The sequence below is a fragment of the Rhinoderma darwinii genome, chromosome 4, assembly GCF_050947455.1.
Source record: "Rhinoderma darwinii isolate aRhiDar2 chromosome 4, aRhiDar2.hap1, whole genome shotgun sequence".
In the NCBI taxonomy this organism is placed as follows: Eukaryota; Metazoa; Chordata; class Amphibia; order Anura; family Rhinodermatidae; genus Rhinoderma; species Rhinoderma darwinii.
In genome coordinates this window covers 370,462,428-370,482,932 of record NC_134690.1, presented here as the reverse complement: position 1 = coordinate 370,482,932, position 20,505 = coordinate 370,462,428, and the positions used below count along the sequence as shown (strand labels likewise).

Below are 20,505 nucleotides of genomic sequence, written 5' to 3'. Positions count from 1 at the left end.
AGGATTCCCTCAGGGTATTCTGTAGTATCCCTTACAGAGCAGTCTGTGGAACGTGTTATACGGTCAGGGGAGATTCTCCGGGCATGCTGTAATGTCTTAGTGTTACATAAAGTGCACAGACTTCACATAAAACCCGTGTACAGGTCTGAAGAAAACCTGCCTATAGCTGCAACCTTTCAGGGTTTATGTCGTGTAACGAACTGATAAAGGGTTCACACGGGCTCACTTCAGCCGTTTTTCGGGCCGTAAACGTCCCTAAATATACGGAAACAGAACGCCTACAAACACCTGCCCATTGATTTCAATGTGAAATACAGCGTTCTGTTCGGACAGCGTGTTTTTTAGGCCATATTTTCATAAAACGGTGTGTAAAAAGAAGTGCATGTCACTTCTTGAGCCGTTTTTCATTGACTCAATAGAAAAACAGCTCCAAAAACGCAGTGAAAAATGCTAGTTTGATTTAAAAAACGGGTGAAAATCAGGAGCGGTTTTCGCTTGAAAACACCTCTGTATTTTCAGCCGTATTTTGTGAACCGTCTGAACATACCCTTAGATATAAGAGCCTACAGCTTGTAAAAGAGAGACAAAAGATACATATTTTAAAGGTTTAATTTGACAATGCTATTTTAGGCCCTGTTCACATCTGCGTTGGACGCTCTGTTGAAGATTTTGCCCCACAAAAAAAGCAGAGCAGGTTGCAGCGCTATTTTGTCCGGTACATGGACGGGTGCGTTAGTGTCAGTCATGCAACGGATCTTGCATTTCCATTATTTTTGTTTTCCAGTTCCTATGACTGAACAAAAAAACGCAAATGTGAACAAAGCCTTACTTGAACCAATAATACTGTAAAAAATCTTGACAAATTTTTTTTAAAACTCAAGTCAGAAGCACTATGACTTTTTAGCCCACACCAAAATAAACCCTGCAACTGACAGAGCTAAAGCCGTGGCCTTATTTATATAACAACCCCTCCCCCATCCATGGTTTCGACCAATTCTCTGTACATTAAAGGTATCTTTACATGCTTCAATAATGCATTGGATTCAGTGATATCTCATGTGATTCACTAATCGGCTTGAAAAACCATCGAACAACGTGTGCTTACAAAAGGCGATTCCTTGCCATTTTTTTTTTCTAGAATACATGAAGATCTGCGATTGTGATTCTGATTATCGGAAGTGGTTGCTTACAAGTATTTAGCTATATACTAGGAGAAGGAATAGGAGGGCTACCCAGAGTGGCCCAGTATTGTATAAGTGGGTTCAATAGTCCATTGGTTCTTATAATAACGTATATGGCATCAAACAGTGGCACATAAGTCAAATGATCCAATGTTATCTAATTCAATTCAGAAGTCCATTGATACTTATAGTAATAGGTATAGCATCAAGCAGTAGGACTGATCCACTGGCAAATTGTAGCAGATGTCACTGTGTTGCTCGATTGTGACAGAACGGTAGGCTGCTGCGGTGTCTCACGGGGCTGCTACACTACAGACCCGGTGAGGCGGCGGTGCAGAGAGTATTCACGTCAGTAATCAGAGCTGGCCATCCGTTCGTCGCCGATTCGCTCTGACAGAGCAATGAAGTTGTGGACTGTTGGAAAGTCTGTGGAGCCTAGGTTGAGCGTGCCCGGATGTGACACGGTATCGTGCTCCACTGTAGGCAGCAGGACTGAGCGTGGACTGAGCTGTATTCCCTGCCGAATTATTGTAAGGAGATTTAAACTAAACACCCTTTCACCAGCACCTCCTTCTAGGGGCGTGAGAATAAACCGTTATTTTATTCTTTATGATTAAAACATGCAGTAAAAAACAAAAAACAACAGTCCATTTTTCTTTGCACAGAAACGTGGGCTGCTTCGTGATGCTGCTGCAGAGGGCATTCCTGAATACAGGCAAAGTTTAGTGTTAGGGTATGTTCACACGAGGTCAATACGTCCGTAATGGACGGACGTATTTCGGCCGCAAGTCCCGGACCGAGCTCAGTGCAGGGAGCCGGGCTCCTAGCATCATACTTCTGTATGACGCTAGGAGTCCCTGCCTCTCTGCAGGACAACTGTCCCGTACTGTAATCATGTTTTCAGTACGAGACAGTTGTCCGGCAGCGAGGCAGGGACTCCTAGCGTCGTACATAACTACGATGCTAGGAGCCCGCCTCCCTGCACTGTGTTCGGTCCGGTACTTGCGGCCGAAACACGTCTGTCAATTACGGACGTAATGACCTCGTGTGAACATACCCTTACTGTCCTGTAGGTGGGTGTAGAGAAAATAAAACTGCAGCCGTCGCTTACACTACAGAGAGGAATCGTTCCACCAACGCACATGACTGATGTAACGCAGCCCTCCCTGCTGCCACACAAGCAAATCACCAAGACTGGAGAATAACATGGAAAGAATAAGAAAAAAAATTATGGGGGAGGGGAGAGCGCCAATGGCAAGACAACAGATTATATAGAAGGGACGTTACCAAAAGGAGAGCATAGAAAATGATACCAAATACGACTGTACAAGAGACCTGAAAGTTAAGGACATTGTAAAGGGGCACTAAAGTCCAAGGCTTGTAAAGGGAATATTTATAAAGCTTATGTACAAATCTTTATAGACTGCAATTTAAATACAATACGTACATCAAGATCAATGTTTAACCACGTACAACAACCTGTAAGGCCTCATGCACACGGCCATGTCTGTAATAGTGGCCCGCGATTGCGGGCACGACCGGCCACATTTTCGGTCTGTGCTCCATCCCATACAAAGTATGGGAGCACGGCCCGCAAAGTAGGACATGCTCCATAATTCACGGCAGTTCTGCAGCACGGACACCCTTCCATAGCGATATGGAAAGGTGTCCGCGGCCAATAAAATGGAACGGGTCCGTAATTGCAGACCGTATTGCAGTCCGCAAATACGGAGATGATTTACGGTCGTGTGCATGGGGCCTTAACCCCTTCCCGCACCTGGACGTAACTGTACGTCCAGGTGAGCAGTAACTTTGCGCACCTTGGCGTACAGTTACGTCCGCGCTTTAACAGTTAACCGCCGCGCGGCGCTACACCGCAGCGGCGGTTAACTGTGCAGGGTGTCAGCCCTGCTCTCCCCGTTGCCGATCAGCGGCCTGTCGCCGCTGAAATCGGCAATTAACCCCTTCGATGCGGTGGTCGATTGCGATCACCACATCGAAGAGGTTTACAGCGGATCGGCAGCCCCCCACATGTATTTGCGGGGGCTGGCGATCCTTATCATGGCAACCAGAGGCCAGACAATGACCTCCGGGTTGCCATGTACGGAAGCCTCGGAGGATCAGCCCCCGGCCGGTCCTCCGATGCTTCCTGTCAGTGTGACTGTCACGTCACAATGACAGTTAGAACACATTACACTACGTGTGTAGTGTAATGTGTTCCAGCAGCGATCAGAGCTGCCAGTCTAAGTGTCCCCTAGTGGGACAAGTAAAAAAAGTAAAAAAAAGATAATAAAAATGTTTTTAAAAAGTGTAAAAATAAAAGTTAGAAGTGACATAAACAAAGAATGCTTTTTTTCCTATAATAAGTCTTTTATTATAGGAAAAAAATTAACACGTTAAAAAAAGTACACATATTTGGTATCGCCGCGTTCGTAACGACCCCAACTATAAAACTGTAATATTATTTTTCCCGCACGGTGAACACCGCAAAAAAAATAAACAAAAAACAGTGCCCGAATCACAATTTTTTGGTTACCAACCCTCCCAAAATATACAATAAAAAGTGATCAAAAAGTCGCACGTACGCCAAAATGGTACCAATACAAACTACATCCCGTCCCGCAAAAAACAAGCCCTTACATCGCTTTTTTGACTGAAAAATAAAAACGTTATGGCTCTCAGAATAGGGTGACACAAAAATGTATTTATTTTATAAATAAGTGATTTTATTGCACAAACGCTGCAAAACATAACAAAATTATATACATCTGGTATCGCTGTAATCGTATCGACCCGCAGAATAAAGTATAATGGTCATTTATAGCCCAGGGTGAAGGCCATAAAAAAACGAATAAAAAACATTGTCAGAATTGATGGTTTTTGGTCACCTTGCTTGCCAAAAAATGGAATAAAACGTGATCAAAAAAATTTCTGGTACCCCAAAATGGTACCAATGAAAACTACAGATTGTCCCGCAAAGAATAAACCCTCACACAGCTCCGGTGGAGAAAAAATAAAACCGTTCTGGCTCTCAGAATATGGCGATGCAAAATGTGCGGAGTGTTCCAAAAGCAGATAAGATTGGGCGCCATTTACCAGTGCGACACCGGTCACATATCTGCGGATTATTATTTATTTACTGCATTATTATACCCTCTTATTATACCCTGATTTACCCCGCACAGATAACATGTACCCTGATGTACCCCGCACAGATAACATGTACCCTGATGTACCCCGCACAGATTACATATGCCCCCACATTACAAACTGAAACACCAGTAAAACCCCAAACAGAACAACTACCAAGCTACATCTGCGCCCCAAAAGCCAAATGACGCTCCCTCCCTTCTGAGCCCTGCAGCGTGCCCAAACACCAGTTTACGTCCACAGATATGGCATCGCCATACCCGGGAGAACCCGGTTAATATTTTATGAGGTATTTGTCTTCAGTGGCACAAACTGGGCATAACATATAGTGCACTAAAGTGGCATATGAGTGGAAAATTGTAATTTTCACTCCGCACCATGCGCTGCGCATTAACCCCTTCGCGCACCACAACATAGCATGTCTTAGTGTGGGGGGTGATGTATGGAGCGTCTCACGTGAAAAATAAAGAATTTAAAACGGCAAAATCGCTGTTTTTTTGGTCACCTTCGCTCTAGCTAAAAATGTAATAAAAAGTGCTCAAACAGTTGTATGTACCAAAAAATGGTACCAATAAAAACGACCGCTCGTCCCTCAATAAATAAGCCCTCATACCGCTCTATTGACTGAAAAATAAAAAAGTTGTGGCTCTTCGAACGCGGGGAGGAAAAAACTAAAAAGGAAAAGAAAAAAATGGATCAGTCCAGAAAGGGTTAATTACTTTCTAATGAAAAACCATTTATGACCACACGTGGGGTATTGCCGTACTCGGGAGAAATTGCTTTACAAATGTTGGGGGGCTTTTACCCCCTTTATCCTTTGTAAAATTGAAAAAAATGCAACATTTTAGTGGAAGAAATGTAGATATTCATTTTCATGGCCCAATTCTAATAAATCCTGCAAAAGACTTGTGGGGTCTAAATGCCCACTATACCCCTAGATAGATTCTTTAAGTGGTGTAATTTCCACTTTTGGTGGGTTTCCACTGTTTTGGCCTCTCAGGGGCTTTGCAAATGCGACATGGCACCCAAAAACCATTTCAGCTAAATTTGAGCTCCCAAAGCCAAATAGCGCTCCTTGCCTTCTAAGCCCCGCTGTGGGTCCAAACAGCACTTTATTACCACATATGGCGTATTTACGTAATCGGGAGAAATGGTTTTAGAAATGTTTGGGTGCTTTTTCGCCTTTATTCCTTGTAAAAATTAAAAATGGCTACCTTTTTTCAGAAAAAAAGTCGATTTTTACCTTTACAGAATAATTCCAATGAATTCAGCAAAACAACCGTGTGGTCAAAATGCTAACTTTACCCCTAGAAAAATTCCTTGATGAGTGTAGTTTCCAAAATGGGGTCACTTTCCGGGGGATTCCACTATTTTGTTCCCTCCAGTGCAATTCAAACGCGACATGGCACTGAAAACTATACCAGCAAAATCAGAATTTCAAAATCCAAATGGTGCTCCTTCCCTTCTGAGTCCTGCTGTGGGTCCAAACAGCAGTTTATTACCACATATGGGGTATTGCTATAATCAGGAGAAATTGCTTTACATATGTTGGGGTGTTTTTTCTCTTTTATTCCTTGAAAAAATTACAAATTTCTACGTTTTTTCAGAAAAAAAGTAGATTTTCACCTTCACAAACTAATTCAAATAAATTTAGCAAAAAAAACTGTGGGTTCAAAATGCTAATTATACCCCTAGATAAATTCCCTGAGGGGTGTAGTTTCCAAAATGAGGTCACTTTTGGGGGTCTTTATTGTTTTGGCCCCACAAGACCTCTTCAAACCTGACATGGTACCTAAAATATATGCTAAAAAAAAGGAGGCCCCAAAATCCACTAGGTGCTCCTTTGCTTCTGAGGCCGGTGTTTCAGTCCATGACCGCACTAGGGCCACATGTGGGGTATTTCTAAAAACTGCAGAATCTGGGCAATAAATAATAAGTTAAATTTCTCGGGTAAAACCTCCTGTGGTATAGAAAAAAATTTATTACAAATGAATTTTGTAAAAAAAAAATGAAATTTGTAGCTTTCACCTCTACTTTGCTTTAATTCCTGTGAAACGCCTAAAGGGTTAATACACTTTCTGAATGCTGTTTTGAATACTTTGAGGGGTCCAGTTTTCAAAATGGGGTGATTTATGGGGACTTTCTAATATATAAGGTCCTCAAAGCCACTTCAGAACTGAACTGGTCCTTGTAAAAATCACCTTTTGAAATTTTCTTGAAAATATGAGAAATCGCTGCTAAAGTTCTAAGTCTTGTAACCTCCTAGAAAAATAAAACAATGTTCAAAAAACGATGCAAACATAAAGTAGACATATGGGTGATGTTAACTAGTGACTATTTTGTGTGGTATTACTATCTGTTTCACAAGCAGATACATTTAAATTGAGAAAAATGCTAATTTTTGCAAATTTTCTCCAAATCTTGGTGTTTTTTACAAATAAATATTGAATTTATCAACCAAATTTTTTCACTAACATAAAGTACAATATGTCACGAGAAAACAATCTCAGAATCGCTTGGATAGGTAAAAGCATTCCGGAGTTATTACCACATAAAGTGACACATGTCAGATTTGAAAAATCGGCTTCGTCCTGAAGGCCAAAACAGGCTCAGTCCTGAAGGGGTTAAGAGGTGTAGTAAATAAACAACGTCCCAAAAGCCAAGGTTTATAGAAGATGCTGAAATAAAGCGATTATAAATCATATTATAACTAAAAGGGTCCCAAAACTGACAGAGAATTGGAGACTTCGGGTACGTTCACATGGCCTTTTTTCAGCCGGTTTTCGGGCTGTAAACTCCCCGAAAAATGGCTGACGATATGGGGGCTGAACACCTCCAAACATCTGCCCATTGATTTCAATGGGAAAAAAGCAGTTTTGTTCCCACGGGGCGGTTTTTACACAGCAGTTTGTAAAAACGGTGCATAAAAAAACGTCCCTTCTTGAGCAGTTTTTCATTGTCTCAATAGAAAAACAGATCCAAAAACGCATCATGCATAAAAAACGGCTGAAAATCAGAGGCCGTTTTCCCTTGAAAACAGCTCCGTATTTTACAGGTTTTTTGTTTAGCGTGTGAACATACCCTTACTTAAAATTAGGTTGTGATTTGTGCCTGCCAGTGAAAAGTTGAAAAGGCATATTCGCTATAGGGATGTTAAAGGGGTTCTCCGGACATTTTATATTGATTGCCTATCTTTAAGATAGGTCATCAATATCCAATTGGTGGGGGGTCCTACTCCCAGCACACCCACAGATCAGCTGACTGAAGGGGCCGTGTCGACACTCTTCTAGAGAGCGGGGGATGCATGTCAGAAGTTCTGGCTCCAAATGCTTTACGGTGAATAATGGGTATGGACAGCGTATTCATGCCTGTTGACCTGGGAGGACAGCAAGGAGCGTGGGGCTTCAGTAGTTCTTTCAAGTAAGAACGGTTTAGGTCTTTAAAGACCCGCAAGCAAATCTTACAAGTTATTCTCCATTTTGTGTACATGGTCTGAGCTCTGAAGGTTTGTATATCCCAGGGATAGAGGTGTTGGATGAACAAGTTGCCATTTTGCTATTAGGCACTGACATCCAAACAATAAAAAATAAAAAACACACTTTTTGCCCCCGTCGGAAGAATGGGGACATATCACATAACGTGATGTGAATATAGCCCAACTTCAAAGTGATCAATGAATGTACCACCCACACCCATGTTGGATTATAGTGTTATTTATAGGGGGTGTTGAGCACAGAGCTATAAAAGGGTATTCCAGCCTCCGCATTTATCACCTCTCCACTGGATAGGAGAAAAATGTTAGATCGGTGGGGGTCCGAGTGCTGAGCTCTGCTATTGGTCAGCCCCATAGACTTTGAATTGAGCTGCGCCACACATGCCCGGCCTCCACTCCATTCACATTCCTCCTTGCTGCCGCCTTGCAGCTAGAGTGCTGGGGGCCCCTTTTCTAGCAATCGGTGGGAGTCCCAGCGTTCGGGACCACCACCGATCTAGCATTAATCACCAATCCAGTGGATAGGTGAAAAATGCTAGAGGCTGAAATACCCCTTATAATTTTTTACGGTGAGTAAGCTTGACCCAAATTGAACACATTTCCTTATTACACTACACATGAGAGAAGTATGACCAAAAATAAAAATAAAAATGCGCAATAAGAAAAAAAAAACTTGTCTATGGTTGATGAGAAATCTTGAACAAAGTCCATCTGCTGCTCACATGGAGTCTTGTTTGTATAGGGAAACGTGAGCTCACTGACCTTGGTATTCTCCTGGCAATGTAAACACTGTAGGAAGCTGCGGAGTGAAGCCCTGGGATGTTTACCGATTATCATTTATACACACTGAAAGGTGCGCAAGATAACAATTGCCACCGCTAATTATTTCCTGGCAAAACGCCCTGAAGACAAATATGGTCTATTCCAGAGGTCTTTTTCCATTCTGTTCCTAGACATACTACCTAGGAAACAGGACAAGAAAGCGCTGAGTCGAGCCAACGAGTCATGTGGGAAAGCGATCACACATGGCGCTCAGAATAACTACAACTAGGAATGCGGCTCTAGATAGACCCTGGTCACTGCTCCAGGAGGTAGCAGTCTTTAGAAACGTCATTGTAAACTTAACGCAATGGGAGAGCGTCAACCACGCTAGAACAAAGGTAAAGTGGAGCAGTTGCCGATAGCAACCAGTCAAATTCCATTTTTAAGAGGCTCTGTTAAAAAGGAAAGAAAATCTGATTGGTTGCTGATAGATCTCCCAAGCCGTGTCATGGCCACAACAACCCAAAATAAGAGTTGGTCTTACAGATCAGAATGGTCTGTTATAAGACGAAATATATGCTCTATGTTCCCGTACAATGGCTATGCTATGAAGCAGATCTTTTCACCACACTGGCAGCACGTAAAGAAAGACTCCGCTGCAAAAGGTCTAAAACGTGGATTTCTGCCGCGGATTAGCCCTAGTGTAAATCAATAAAACTAATCAGCGGTATTTCTGTGCGGAATCTGCCAAAATAACCAACTGTGGATTTTAAATTCATTATTGCGCGCAGATTTCTTCCACTGCATGTGAATTGGGTTGCACATGCAATTGTGGAATCCCAGCAGATACGAGAAATTAGATGCGGACAGATAAATCCTCATCAGATCCTGAACGTGTGGACCTAAAGGGGTATTCGCAGATTCAAAAATTATCATATTTACAGGATAGGTGATAATTCTCTGATTGATGGGTGCTCCCACCAATAAGAACCCCCAGATCCTCCTCACTGCACCCCTCGCAGTAAAAATGAGCTTGAATGATGCGGCAGTTGAGCAATCTCCCGCCACGCCATTCAATGTCTATGTGAATGACAGAAATAGCTGAACGCCGTTTCCACCATTCCGGTAGACTTTGAATAAAGTGGCTGTGCGCACGCCACTCCACTCAATGTTCTCCTCACTGCGGTCCAGCAGCAAGGAGGAACACGAGGTTTCAGGATTTTTGATTCTGGTACATTCCTTGAAACTTGAATGACGTATCCCTATAGTTTACATTCAGTTAACACACCCAAAAAACTTCTTTATAGCATTACACTGAATATTATAAAGCTACATTTGTAAGGAGTTTTTAGAGAGTTAAAACCAGGAAAATAAATCTATCCAGGGCAGCTATAGCAGAGCATACATAATGTATACAGGGGCACAGACAGGCGAGTTACAGCCGGGCACAGACAGGCGAGTTACAGCCGGGCACAGACAGGCGAGTTACAGCCGGGCACAGACAGGCGAGTTACAGCCGGGCACAGACAGGCGAGTTACAGCCGGGCACAGACAGGCGAGTTACAGCCGGGCACAGACAGGCGAGTTACAGCCGGGCACAGACAGGCGAGTTACAGCCGGGCACAGACAGGCGAGTTACAGCCGGGCACAGACAGGCGAGTTACAGCCGGGCACAGACAGGCGAGTTACAGCCGGGCACAGACAGGCGAGTTACAGCCGGGCACAGACAGGCGAGTTACAGCCGGGCACAGACAGGCGAGTTACAGCCGGGCACAGACAGGCGAGTTACAGCCGGGCACAGACAGGCGAGTTACAGCCGGGCACAGACAGGCGAGTTACAGCCGGGCACAGACAGGCGAGTTACAGCCGGGCACAGACAGGCGAGTTACAGCCGGGCACAGACAGGCGAGTTACAGCCGGGCACAGACAGGCGAGTTACAGCAGGGCACAGACAGGCGAGTTACAGCAGGGCACAGACAGGCGAGTTACAGCAGGGCAAAAACATGTTTGTCTGCAAGCTCAAACAAGGCAGCAGAATGTACAATTATACAGTAAAGTGTTGAACCACCTATTATGGTAAGACATGACGTGCCCTAGAGGCCAGAACTCACAAAACCCTTCCAAATAACTCCATCATTATTACAGTTACTCTGTGTTTTTTGCTTTGGGAAATGCCTCGATGTTTAAAAACTGAAGGCCTGGCAGTGGTACACACCTTATTAAGAGGACAACTACCAGACCCTGTATAATGCCCCATTCCAGTGCTGGAAATAGGAAATATTGAAGTTACAGGCTTCATTTGTCCCTACGACAGCACTTTATGTTTGTATATTCTGGCAGCTAAGTGTTATCATAGGAGCATTGGGCCTCAAAGCAGCCAAAAAGTTTGTGATTTTCTTATTTATTGTATAAAAGCTGGTCTCTAATTGGCTGATATACAGGCCAGAAGCCCTATGGTAGCGCTGAGCTGCCAAAACAGGAAGTTCTATCATGTATATTCACGGGGGCTCAGTGGTTTGCGCAGTTGATTTGCAGCGCTGGGGTCCCGTGTTTGAATCCAACCAAGTTCTGACTTTGTCCCCATGTTTGTGTGGGAGTCCTCTGGTTTCCTCCCACTTTTCAAGAAAATACTTACAGGTTAATTGGCTCTTATAAGTTGGCCCTGGTGCATGTGCTAGGGAAACGAGATTTTTAGTACAGGGACTGATGACAATGTCTGTACTGAGCGGTCACATATGTTGGTGTTATACAATGGCAAATAACGAGAGAACCATTTAGCATTTTTAGCACATGGGCTTTGCAAAACATCTCCTGGTAGTCCTTTACTGCAGCGACCCCCTATCTGTACAAGGGACAGGGTTTAAGATGCTGAAATTCCTATTTAATAACATACTGTACCAGTACACTTATGTTATATCACAGTGGTGGCTATAATGCCACTGGGAAAACCACCAGTCCCGCAAAATATTCCGACTGTGTGAAAATGTAGACAAAAAAAAAAAAGTCTACGCTGCATGCCTAGGTAAGCAGGCCACATAGGTGGAAGCAGCACAATGAGCTCTGGACATTGACGTCAGGGGCTCCTCCTAGACCGGAATCCCCGGCCAGAGTCGGAAACGAGAATTCCGCTCAAGGAGCAGCCACTGACGTCACTGTTCATATATGGACAGTTACATCAAGGCTTCCCTCTAGGAGCAGAATCCTTAGCCTATGCTCTGGCTGGGGATTCCGCACCTAGATGGAGTCTCAATGGCGCCATCTACGGAGGGGGGGGGGGGGCAGCGAGCTATCTTCAAAGGGGTGTGGCATTATCTACATGGACACTGCGGCGCTATCTACAGGGGATACTGTGGCGCTATCTACATGGGCACTATCTACAAGGGGACAGGCTCTAGGGGCAGCTATGGGGGCATTAAGACGTGTGGGGCAGCTATTGGGGCATTAAGCCGTGTGGGGCAGCTATGGGGGCATTAAGCCGTGTGGGGCAGCTATGGGGGCAATAGCCTGTGTGGGCTGAATCGGGTGTGTATGGGCAGTGATTGGGTGGGATTAGATGCGTGGCTCGAAAGAATATTAAAAAAAACAAAAAACTTGCTGTGACGCGTTGCATCGGTTGTCCTCCTTTGTGATACTTGAAAGTTAGATAAATGTTCCCCCGCTGGCCTGTGTCTACCTTGCTGAAGTGATGACATACTCTACACGCACATGACCGCTCCAGCCAAACGCTAGCCGTAGCAGCCATCTCTGTATGTATGAAACGCGACTGCTGCGGCCGGTGACTGGCTGGAGAGGTCACTTTATTTAACTTGCTGATGCAAAGAAGCGAGACCAGCGGTGCAGGAGGAGCAAAGGATTTAAGAAGAGCGTATAAAACATTGTTCATTGTTTTATCTCATGCTGCTATTTTTTTTCTAAAGCCCAGAAAACCCCTTTAATAGGCCACGACAATACAGCTTCCTCTAGTTGTGTATATGATTTAGAGGAACATAAGATTTGCCTAGGTCATATTGGTTGCTCAGTAACCAGCAGCAGGAACGCTCCTTTTAAGATCACTTTACATAGGCTCCTGTCATTAGTTTACTCTCCCCAACAAATCACAGATCTACGCCATCACCAGCGCATCTATCTATCTAGTCTTTAGGGGAAATAAATAGGTGCTAGAATACACATTACTACACGTATAGTATGAATACATATAGGAACAAGTCATTATGCGGCCTGAACTGTACTTTACAGTCACATATACAGATGCAGTGTATTAACAGATATTACAATACACAAAGAGGAACTTGATCTTTAAATTTCCATAAAATGTCCAGAACAACGAATGAACGACGCGTAAATTAATAGGCAAATGCTTTATTGTTTTTTGTAACAATTGTACCCAATTTTTTCATTTTTAAAATTTGTTAGGCTCTGTTCACATCTGCGTTGGGGTCCCGTTCTGACGTTCCGTCGGAGCCTTCTGTCAGAACGGCACCCTGAACAGACACAAACTGACACGACCATCACGTTGACGGACACGTCAATTTCAATGGTGACAGATCCGGTGCATCTGGTTTCAGTTGGTCTCTTGTGCACCGGATCTGTCGTTTTGCCGGAAGCAATAGCATAGTCGACTACGCTATTGCTTCCGGCAAAACGACGGATCTGGTGCACAACAGAGACAAACGGAAACAAACGGAAACGTCACCATTGAAATCAACGGTGATTGAAACGGAAACCAGTTTGTCTCTCTTCAGGGTCCTGTTCTGATGGAAAGCTCCGACGGAACATCAGAACGGGATCCCAATGCAGATGTGAACAGAGCCTTACCTTGTTATAAGCATTACAGATAACGATTACTAAAATAAACGGTCTTCAAACGGTTTCTCTAAAACGCTGCAGTGCTTCACACGTTGTGGTTGAGGTGCGGTTAGAACCGCAGCGAAAAAAATTCATCTGAAAAACAAATGCGTTTTTTTACTGCGATTTGGTTCATGTGTCAACGTGGTTGTGCTAAAAAACCAGATTGAATTGAAAAACACACCGAATGCCCAAAAGGCATGCGTTTTCCAGATGCAATTTTTCAATGGGGTTCTAATCGCTTTTTCAAATATGTTTTTTCGATGCGGTTCTAACCGCACCATGTAAATGGACCCTTCGAGCAAAACAGTTTCATAGGATCGGGGCACCTGTAGCTAAATCGTGCTGCCCTGCGATTAGGGTAGCACAGCTCTAGTTAGAAGATTTCCTCGCACAATGAAACCCACAAATAAAATAGTTGCCTATTAATTTCACCGAGTGCCCTGCCAAATTCAGAGAGGGGGGGGGGGGGGGGGGAGATTATCCATCACAATCCACTTATGACCTGCAAATTGAGGAGGGGTTGACCAAGGTGGACATCCTCGCCACCTAGAATTCTGCTCTACCACTGAAGTACAAGTTGGTGCAGACACTACAGTGAGCTAAGTATTGATGTTGTCGAGGATGGGCACTGCCCTTGGAGTGTGTCTGGTGAAAAAGAATAGTGTGCTTACCCGACAGCGATCTTGCCCGACCTCCCCATAAACACGTACGCTCGGCCGAGCATGCTTGCTAACTTCAAAGGAAAAAGGGAGACAAGCTGCTGCCAGGCAGTTCTGGAAACCACTTATCTCGGGGCTGAACAAAAGGATCAATGCAAGAATCAAACTTGCCTGATCTTTATATCTAGTGCGTGAGGGCAGCCAACAGGACTCTAATGTATGCGGTAAGAGAAAACAAGGACTGGGCATGTTGGATGGAGATAAGTAGGGTCAAGTGACTGGCAGACCCTGAAGGCTTTCCCTATCGCAGTAAACAGGTATGCTCGGCTGATCCATACTGCACGTTTATGAGGGAGTCAGGATATCTTAAATGTATTGTCAGAATAAATCCGGCATTGCCTCACCTATATTTACATGCTGCAGGCTTTCAGGTCATCCGTCAGGAGGATATACACACTCAGCATGCCCCTACATACAATACTGACGCCGCTGATCTAAGAGCCCAATTCACCGGCTCGTAGGGTACCGAACCTTATGCAGAACTGTGACACCAAATAAAAATGAGAAAAAAACTCAACAAATCATCTTTTAAAGGGAGTATTTGCTTCTGACAACTCTTTCTCATGTGCTTTATTATGGTATGTATAACCAATCGCAAGGGTTCCCTGATCTTCACCCAGCAGGGCTCTTGGGCTTGGAGGATTGCTGACATCCACTGGACTTCAGAACCATTATAAGAATAGTCATGCCTGTCCTCTTGATGCACCACCCACACTGCATGAGTAACAAAGAGCACCCCAGAAGTCCAGTTCAGGGGTCGGTAGAGTCCGCTCTGTACATTTTATGGATACCCAAGGTTCCACTGTCTCATGCATATTACTAGGTTTCTTGCAGCCAGGCACTCATTTTATATGCCTACGGTTGGTGATACACATCAGATAGCTGACGGCCGAGCGTGCATGTATACTGAATGGGGAGAGGGGAGTAATCTACTGCCATACAGCTCTCCCCCTAGAGCAAGAAGTCAGGCATGCTGAAATCCAACTTCCCGATGCTTCTCTTCCCCAACATTTGCCATCAGGGGAGAGTTGGGAGCCCCCCATACACATTAGCTAGTCGGCTGATCGTACCAAAATTGGCAGATTCAGCTGACTATATATACGGCTTCCTTCACATCAACATCACTATTTTAGCAGAACAGGATGTGTGCAGTTTTATTTATTTTTTTTTTTTTTAGCTGCAGCGGTGGACATATGAATGATGCATGTAGTTGCTGGTGAAGAGTCAGTAATGCACGTCTAGGTACAACAGCTACGTGGTTTTAAAATCCATTTTACGTCCCGTTATTAGCCTGGTGACAGCAGAATTCCCTTTTATTCCCATTGTCAGACTATCGCCATCCACACAGAGCGTACACCACACAGTCTGGCGCAGGCAGCATGTAGAGACACCGCTCTAGTGCAGCCCAGACACATGAAGCTGCTCAGTTTCCCCACCCAAATAAGCATCAAGACTACAGCGAGCGGAGTAAAAACTGCTCTAGTGGTGGAGCATTGCCATCCCTATCAGCACACAATGTCCTGTATCACTGCACAGACCACAGCGGCACTGCTGTCAATCAGGGGTGACCATAATCAAAAGCCCCCTGATAATATGGGGGAGGGGGGGTACTAGATCAGCAAATAAGCCTCATTACAGCTTCTTCCGCCACGCTCGGTGCACAAATCCTGCACTGTGGCTGACGTTAACCCCTTCTTCCCCAGTAACAAATACAACGGTTTCCTATTTAGTGCGTCCCAGGAACGAAATGATTCAGTGTAAATATGCAAATGATTTGTAGTGGAAACCCACCACCTGATCAATGAATCCCCCCAGTGAGATATTGATTCGGACTCATCCTATTAGAACACGACCGATAAATGTTGCAATTCACAGGATCTGACTGTCAGCAGAATAGAAGCAATGCTCACGTTTTTTTTTATGGTTATGAGAAAGGACAGGAAAGCCCCCCCCCCCCCCTCGTGTAAGAGGGGGCAACCGGGGTCCACGTCAATCATGGAGTGAAGGGTTTCTATGTAGCCTGCTAAAGCAAATAACATCAACAGGGTGTAGATTACTGCAAAGCATCATTCACATGACCCGCCTGGGAGTGGGAGACATGGGCTGAGCCACCGTCTCCTCCATAAATACTGCACCACTATACTGGCAGCAATGGAGAGAGGTGTATAGATATAGAGACAGAGACAGACACACACACACACAATTGTATGCATGTATATTGCAGATATTCCCGGTGTATATCTACCTCACATGTACATAGAGACGAGGCTGCAGCAGTGACAGCCCCTGCAGCAGGATCAGCTGTGATTAGCCATAGCTGACAGTTATGTCGGCAATTAGCAGCAAGCGCTTCCATGGCTCGTCTGGGGCCCAGCAGCACACACAGCCCTAGCTCTCTCCTTATATCTCAGCTCTCTCTGCAATGCGGCCCTCACGGCGGTAAAGCCCCGTCCGTACTTACCATGTTGTCCGCTCGGTGCCGAGCTGTCCTTCCCTGGCTGGTGTGTGGGTGGGTGGCAGATGAAGCCGCGTTGCTATGTCAGCTGTGAAACGAGGCCCCGGCTTGATAATGAGGACGCTTCTTCTTCACTGAGCCGCAGCCTCGTACTAGGGGGAGAGCGGGCAGCGGTGCCTGGGAGGGAGCGGGAGGGTTGTCCTTGACGTCACGTAGAGCCTGGGCGGAGCTTCGTGCCGTTATGTCCGGGTACTTTGGTGAAACGTCGCCTCTCCCGCAGTGAACGTAATGACGTCATCACGGAGCCGTGGCTAAGGGAGTGGCAAGGCCTGCAGTGCGACGAGTACGAGCGTCTGAGCTCCATGTTGGATGAGGGAAGTAATGGGCAAATTTTAGGTTGTCAATTTCAGTTTAGGTACAAATTCCTGAAAGAAGCGAGGCATGATGGGATTGATAGGTCTTGTACCACCGCATTACGCGAAGGAGACCAGAGATTTTCAAGATGATCCCACCAATAGTCACATATTTTAAGAATGGCTTCAGGGAGCACGTAATCCGTACAGCCCGCCACCAAGCTCTAGGACCACACTCCCCAATGTAAAACAGCTACTGTATACCTACCCCCTTCCCCATATAAATAATCTCCAGTGTTAAATATATACCCCTTCTCCATATATACACAGTCAGTGTAAATTTATACCCTCCCAATATATATACTCTCCAGTGTAACATATACCCCTCCCCCATATATACACCCTGTAGTGTGAAATATATCCCCTCTCTTATATATACACCCTCCAGTGTAAAGTATATACACCATCGAGGGTACAATATGTCCCCTCTTATATATACACCCTCCAGTGTAATATATATACCCCTGTCCTTATATATCCACCCTCCAGTGTAAAGTATATACCCCGCCCCATATATATACACAGCCAGTGTAACGTACATACCCCCTCCTTTATCTATTCAACCTCCAGTGTAAAATATATACGTCCACTCCATATATACACAGCCAGTGTAAATTATATACCCCCTTCCGCATGTATACATTCTCTAGTATAAAGTATATACCCCTCCCCAATATATACACAGCCAGTGTAACGTATATACCCCCTCCCTTATCTATACAACCTCCAGTGTAAAATATATAGCCCCCCTCCATATATACACAGCCAGTTGAAAGTATATACCCCCTCCACGAAATATACACCCTCCAGTGTAAAGTGTATATACCCCCTCCCCATATATACAGTTAGGTCCAGAATTATTTGATCAGTGACAAGTTTTGGCATTTTAGCAGTTTAACAAAACATATTGTATATACAGTTATATAATGAATATGGGCTTAAAGTGCAGACTCTCCGCTTTAATTTGAGGGTATTCACATCCTAATTTGAGGAAGGGTTTAGGAATTACAGCTCTTTAATATGTAGCTGCCTCTTTTTCAAGAGATCCAAAGGTAATTGGACAATTATCTCAAAAGCTATTTAATGGGCTGCATGGGCTATTCCCTCGTTAATCCATCATCAATTGAGCAGGTAAAAGTTTGGTCTGGAGTTGATTCCAGTTTTGGCATTTGCATTTGGAAGCTGTTGCTGTGAACCCACAACATGAGGTTAAAAGAGCTCTCACTGCAAGTGAAACAGACCATCGTCAGGCTGAAAAAAATTAAGAAATCCATCAGAGAGATAGCACAAATGTTAGGAGTGGCCAAATCAACAGTTTGGTATATTCTTGAAAAAAAAGAGCGCACTGGTGATCTCGTGAACTCCAAAAGGCCTGGACGTCCATGGAAGACAACAGAGGTGGATGATCGCAGAATCCTTTTCATGGTGAAGAAAAATATCATCAATGTATCAATATCTAACTACCATAAAGAGAAGACTTCATGAGAGCAAATACAGAGGGTTCACCACAAGGTGCAAACTATTAATCAGCCTCAATAATAGAAAGGCCAGATTAGACTTTGCCAAACAACATGTAAAGAAGCCGCCCAGTTCTGGAACAGCATGAAAATAAGATCAACCTGTACCAGAATGATGGGAGGAAGAAAGTATGGAGAAGGCTTGGAACGGCTCATGATCCAAAGCACACCACATCCTCTGTAAAACATGGTGGAAGGCAGTGTGATGGCATGGTGGAGGCAGTGGGATGGCATGGTGGAGGCAGTGTGATGGCATGGTGGAGGCAATGTAATGGCATGGTGGGGGCAGTGTGATGGCATGGTGGGGGCAGTGTGATGGCATGGTGGGGGCAGTGTGATGGCATGGTGGGGGCAGTGTGATGGCATGGTGGGGGCAGTGTGATGGCATGGTGGAGGCAGTGTAATGGCATGGTGGGGGCAGTGTGATGGCATGGTGGAGGCAGTGTAATGGCATGGTGGAGGCAGTGTGATGGCATGGGCATGCATGGCTGCCAAAGTCACTGGGTCACTAGTGTTTATTGATGATGTGACAGAAGCAACCGGATGAATTCTGAAGTGTTCAGGGATTTACTTTCTGCTCAGATTCAACCAAATGCAGCAAGGTTGATTGGACGTCATTTCACAGTACAGATGGACAATGACCCAAAACATACTGCGAAAGCAACCCAGGAGTTTATAAGGCAAAGAAGTGGAATATTCTGCAATGGCCAAGTCAATCACCGGATCTCAACCCGATCAAGCTGCATTTCACTTGCTTAAAGGGAAGGTGTCACAAAAATTATTATTTTTATATAATATTGCTTTTAGTATGTCATTAAAATAAATTTTATTTATTTGTGTTTTTGTGTTGTACTTTTTACTTTTTTCTTTCTTTTACTTCTCTATGGGGGCTGCCATTTTTTTTTCATCTCTGTTTGTGTCGATTAACGACACATACAGAAATGGAATACGGCACATACATCCTCATAGAGAATGCGAACGGGAGCCGTTCCATTCACTATAGTGTACGCCGTCTGTGCGGGAACGGCGCATGCGCCGCTCCCACTCAGACCAATAGGAAGGTCTTTGGTAGAGCGACATCCGGCGCCATTTTCATGTGGACCGGAAGCCGCGGCCGGACAGTATGACGACGACTTCCGGTCGCAGCTTCCGGCCATATGTTCAAGGCAGCGCAGACGCAAGGACCAGGAGTGGCGGCAGGAGCAGGTAAGTTGTGTATGTGATGTGTGTGTATCTTAGGCCCTGTTCACACAGAGTTTTTTGATGCGGAAACCGCGCCAAAAATCTCAAAAACCGCCCGAAAATGCCTCCCATTGATTTCAATGGGAGTCGGACGAGTTTTTTTTACCGCGAGTAAAAAAACTGCGTCGCAGTAAAAAGAAGCGTCATGACCCATCTTGAGGCGGTTTCCGCCTCCAAAACCCCATTTCAATCAGAAAGAGGAAAAAAAAACCTCGACGAGTGTTTTGACGAGTTTTTGTCAAACCATTGTGCAAAAACCTACTGGAGCAGTTTTTGCAGGAGCAACAACCGAAGACAGCTGCAGTAAAGGCCGGGCAAAGCATCACAAAGAAGGAAACCCAGTGTTTGGTGATGTCCGTGGGTTCCAGACTTCAGGCAGTCATTGCCTGCAAAGGATTCTCTACAAAGTATTTTAAAAAAAACATTTTAGTTATGGTAATGTTAATTTATCCAATTTTGAGCCTCTGAAATGAGGAGGCTGTGTAGAAAAATAATTGCAATTCCTAAACTTTTCACAGGATATTTTTATTCAACCCCTTGAATTAAACCTGAAAGTCTTCACTTCAATCGCATCTCAGTTGTTTTATTTCAAATCCAATGTGGTGGCAGCAGAGCCCAAATCATGAAGATTGTGTCACTGTCCAAATAATTCTGGACCTAACTATACATACCTTCAGGCAGTGTAAAATATATACCCCTCCCCATATATACACTCTACAGTGTAA

The 20,505-nt window shown here is 44.6% G+C and overlaps 1 protein-coding gene across 1 annotated transcript in view; it reads right to left on the bottom strand.

Annotated features, from left to right (window-relative positions):
* Nucleotides 1-16,860, bottom strand: part of PPP3R1 (protein phosphatase 3 regulatory subunit B, alpha) — a 44,938-nt gene extending 28,078 nt beyond the window's left edge. The window contains exon 1 of the mRNA XM_075863108.1: nucleotides 16,615-16,860. Coding sequence (XP_075719223.1) covers nucleotides 16,615-16,617 — 3 coding nt within the window. The 5' untranslated portion in view covers nucleotides 16,618-16,860. The remainder of the gene's footprint in view (nucleotides 1-16,614) is intronic.
* Between the last annotated feature and the right edge of the window lie 3,645 nt (nucleotides 16,861-20,505).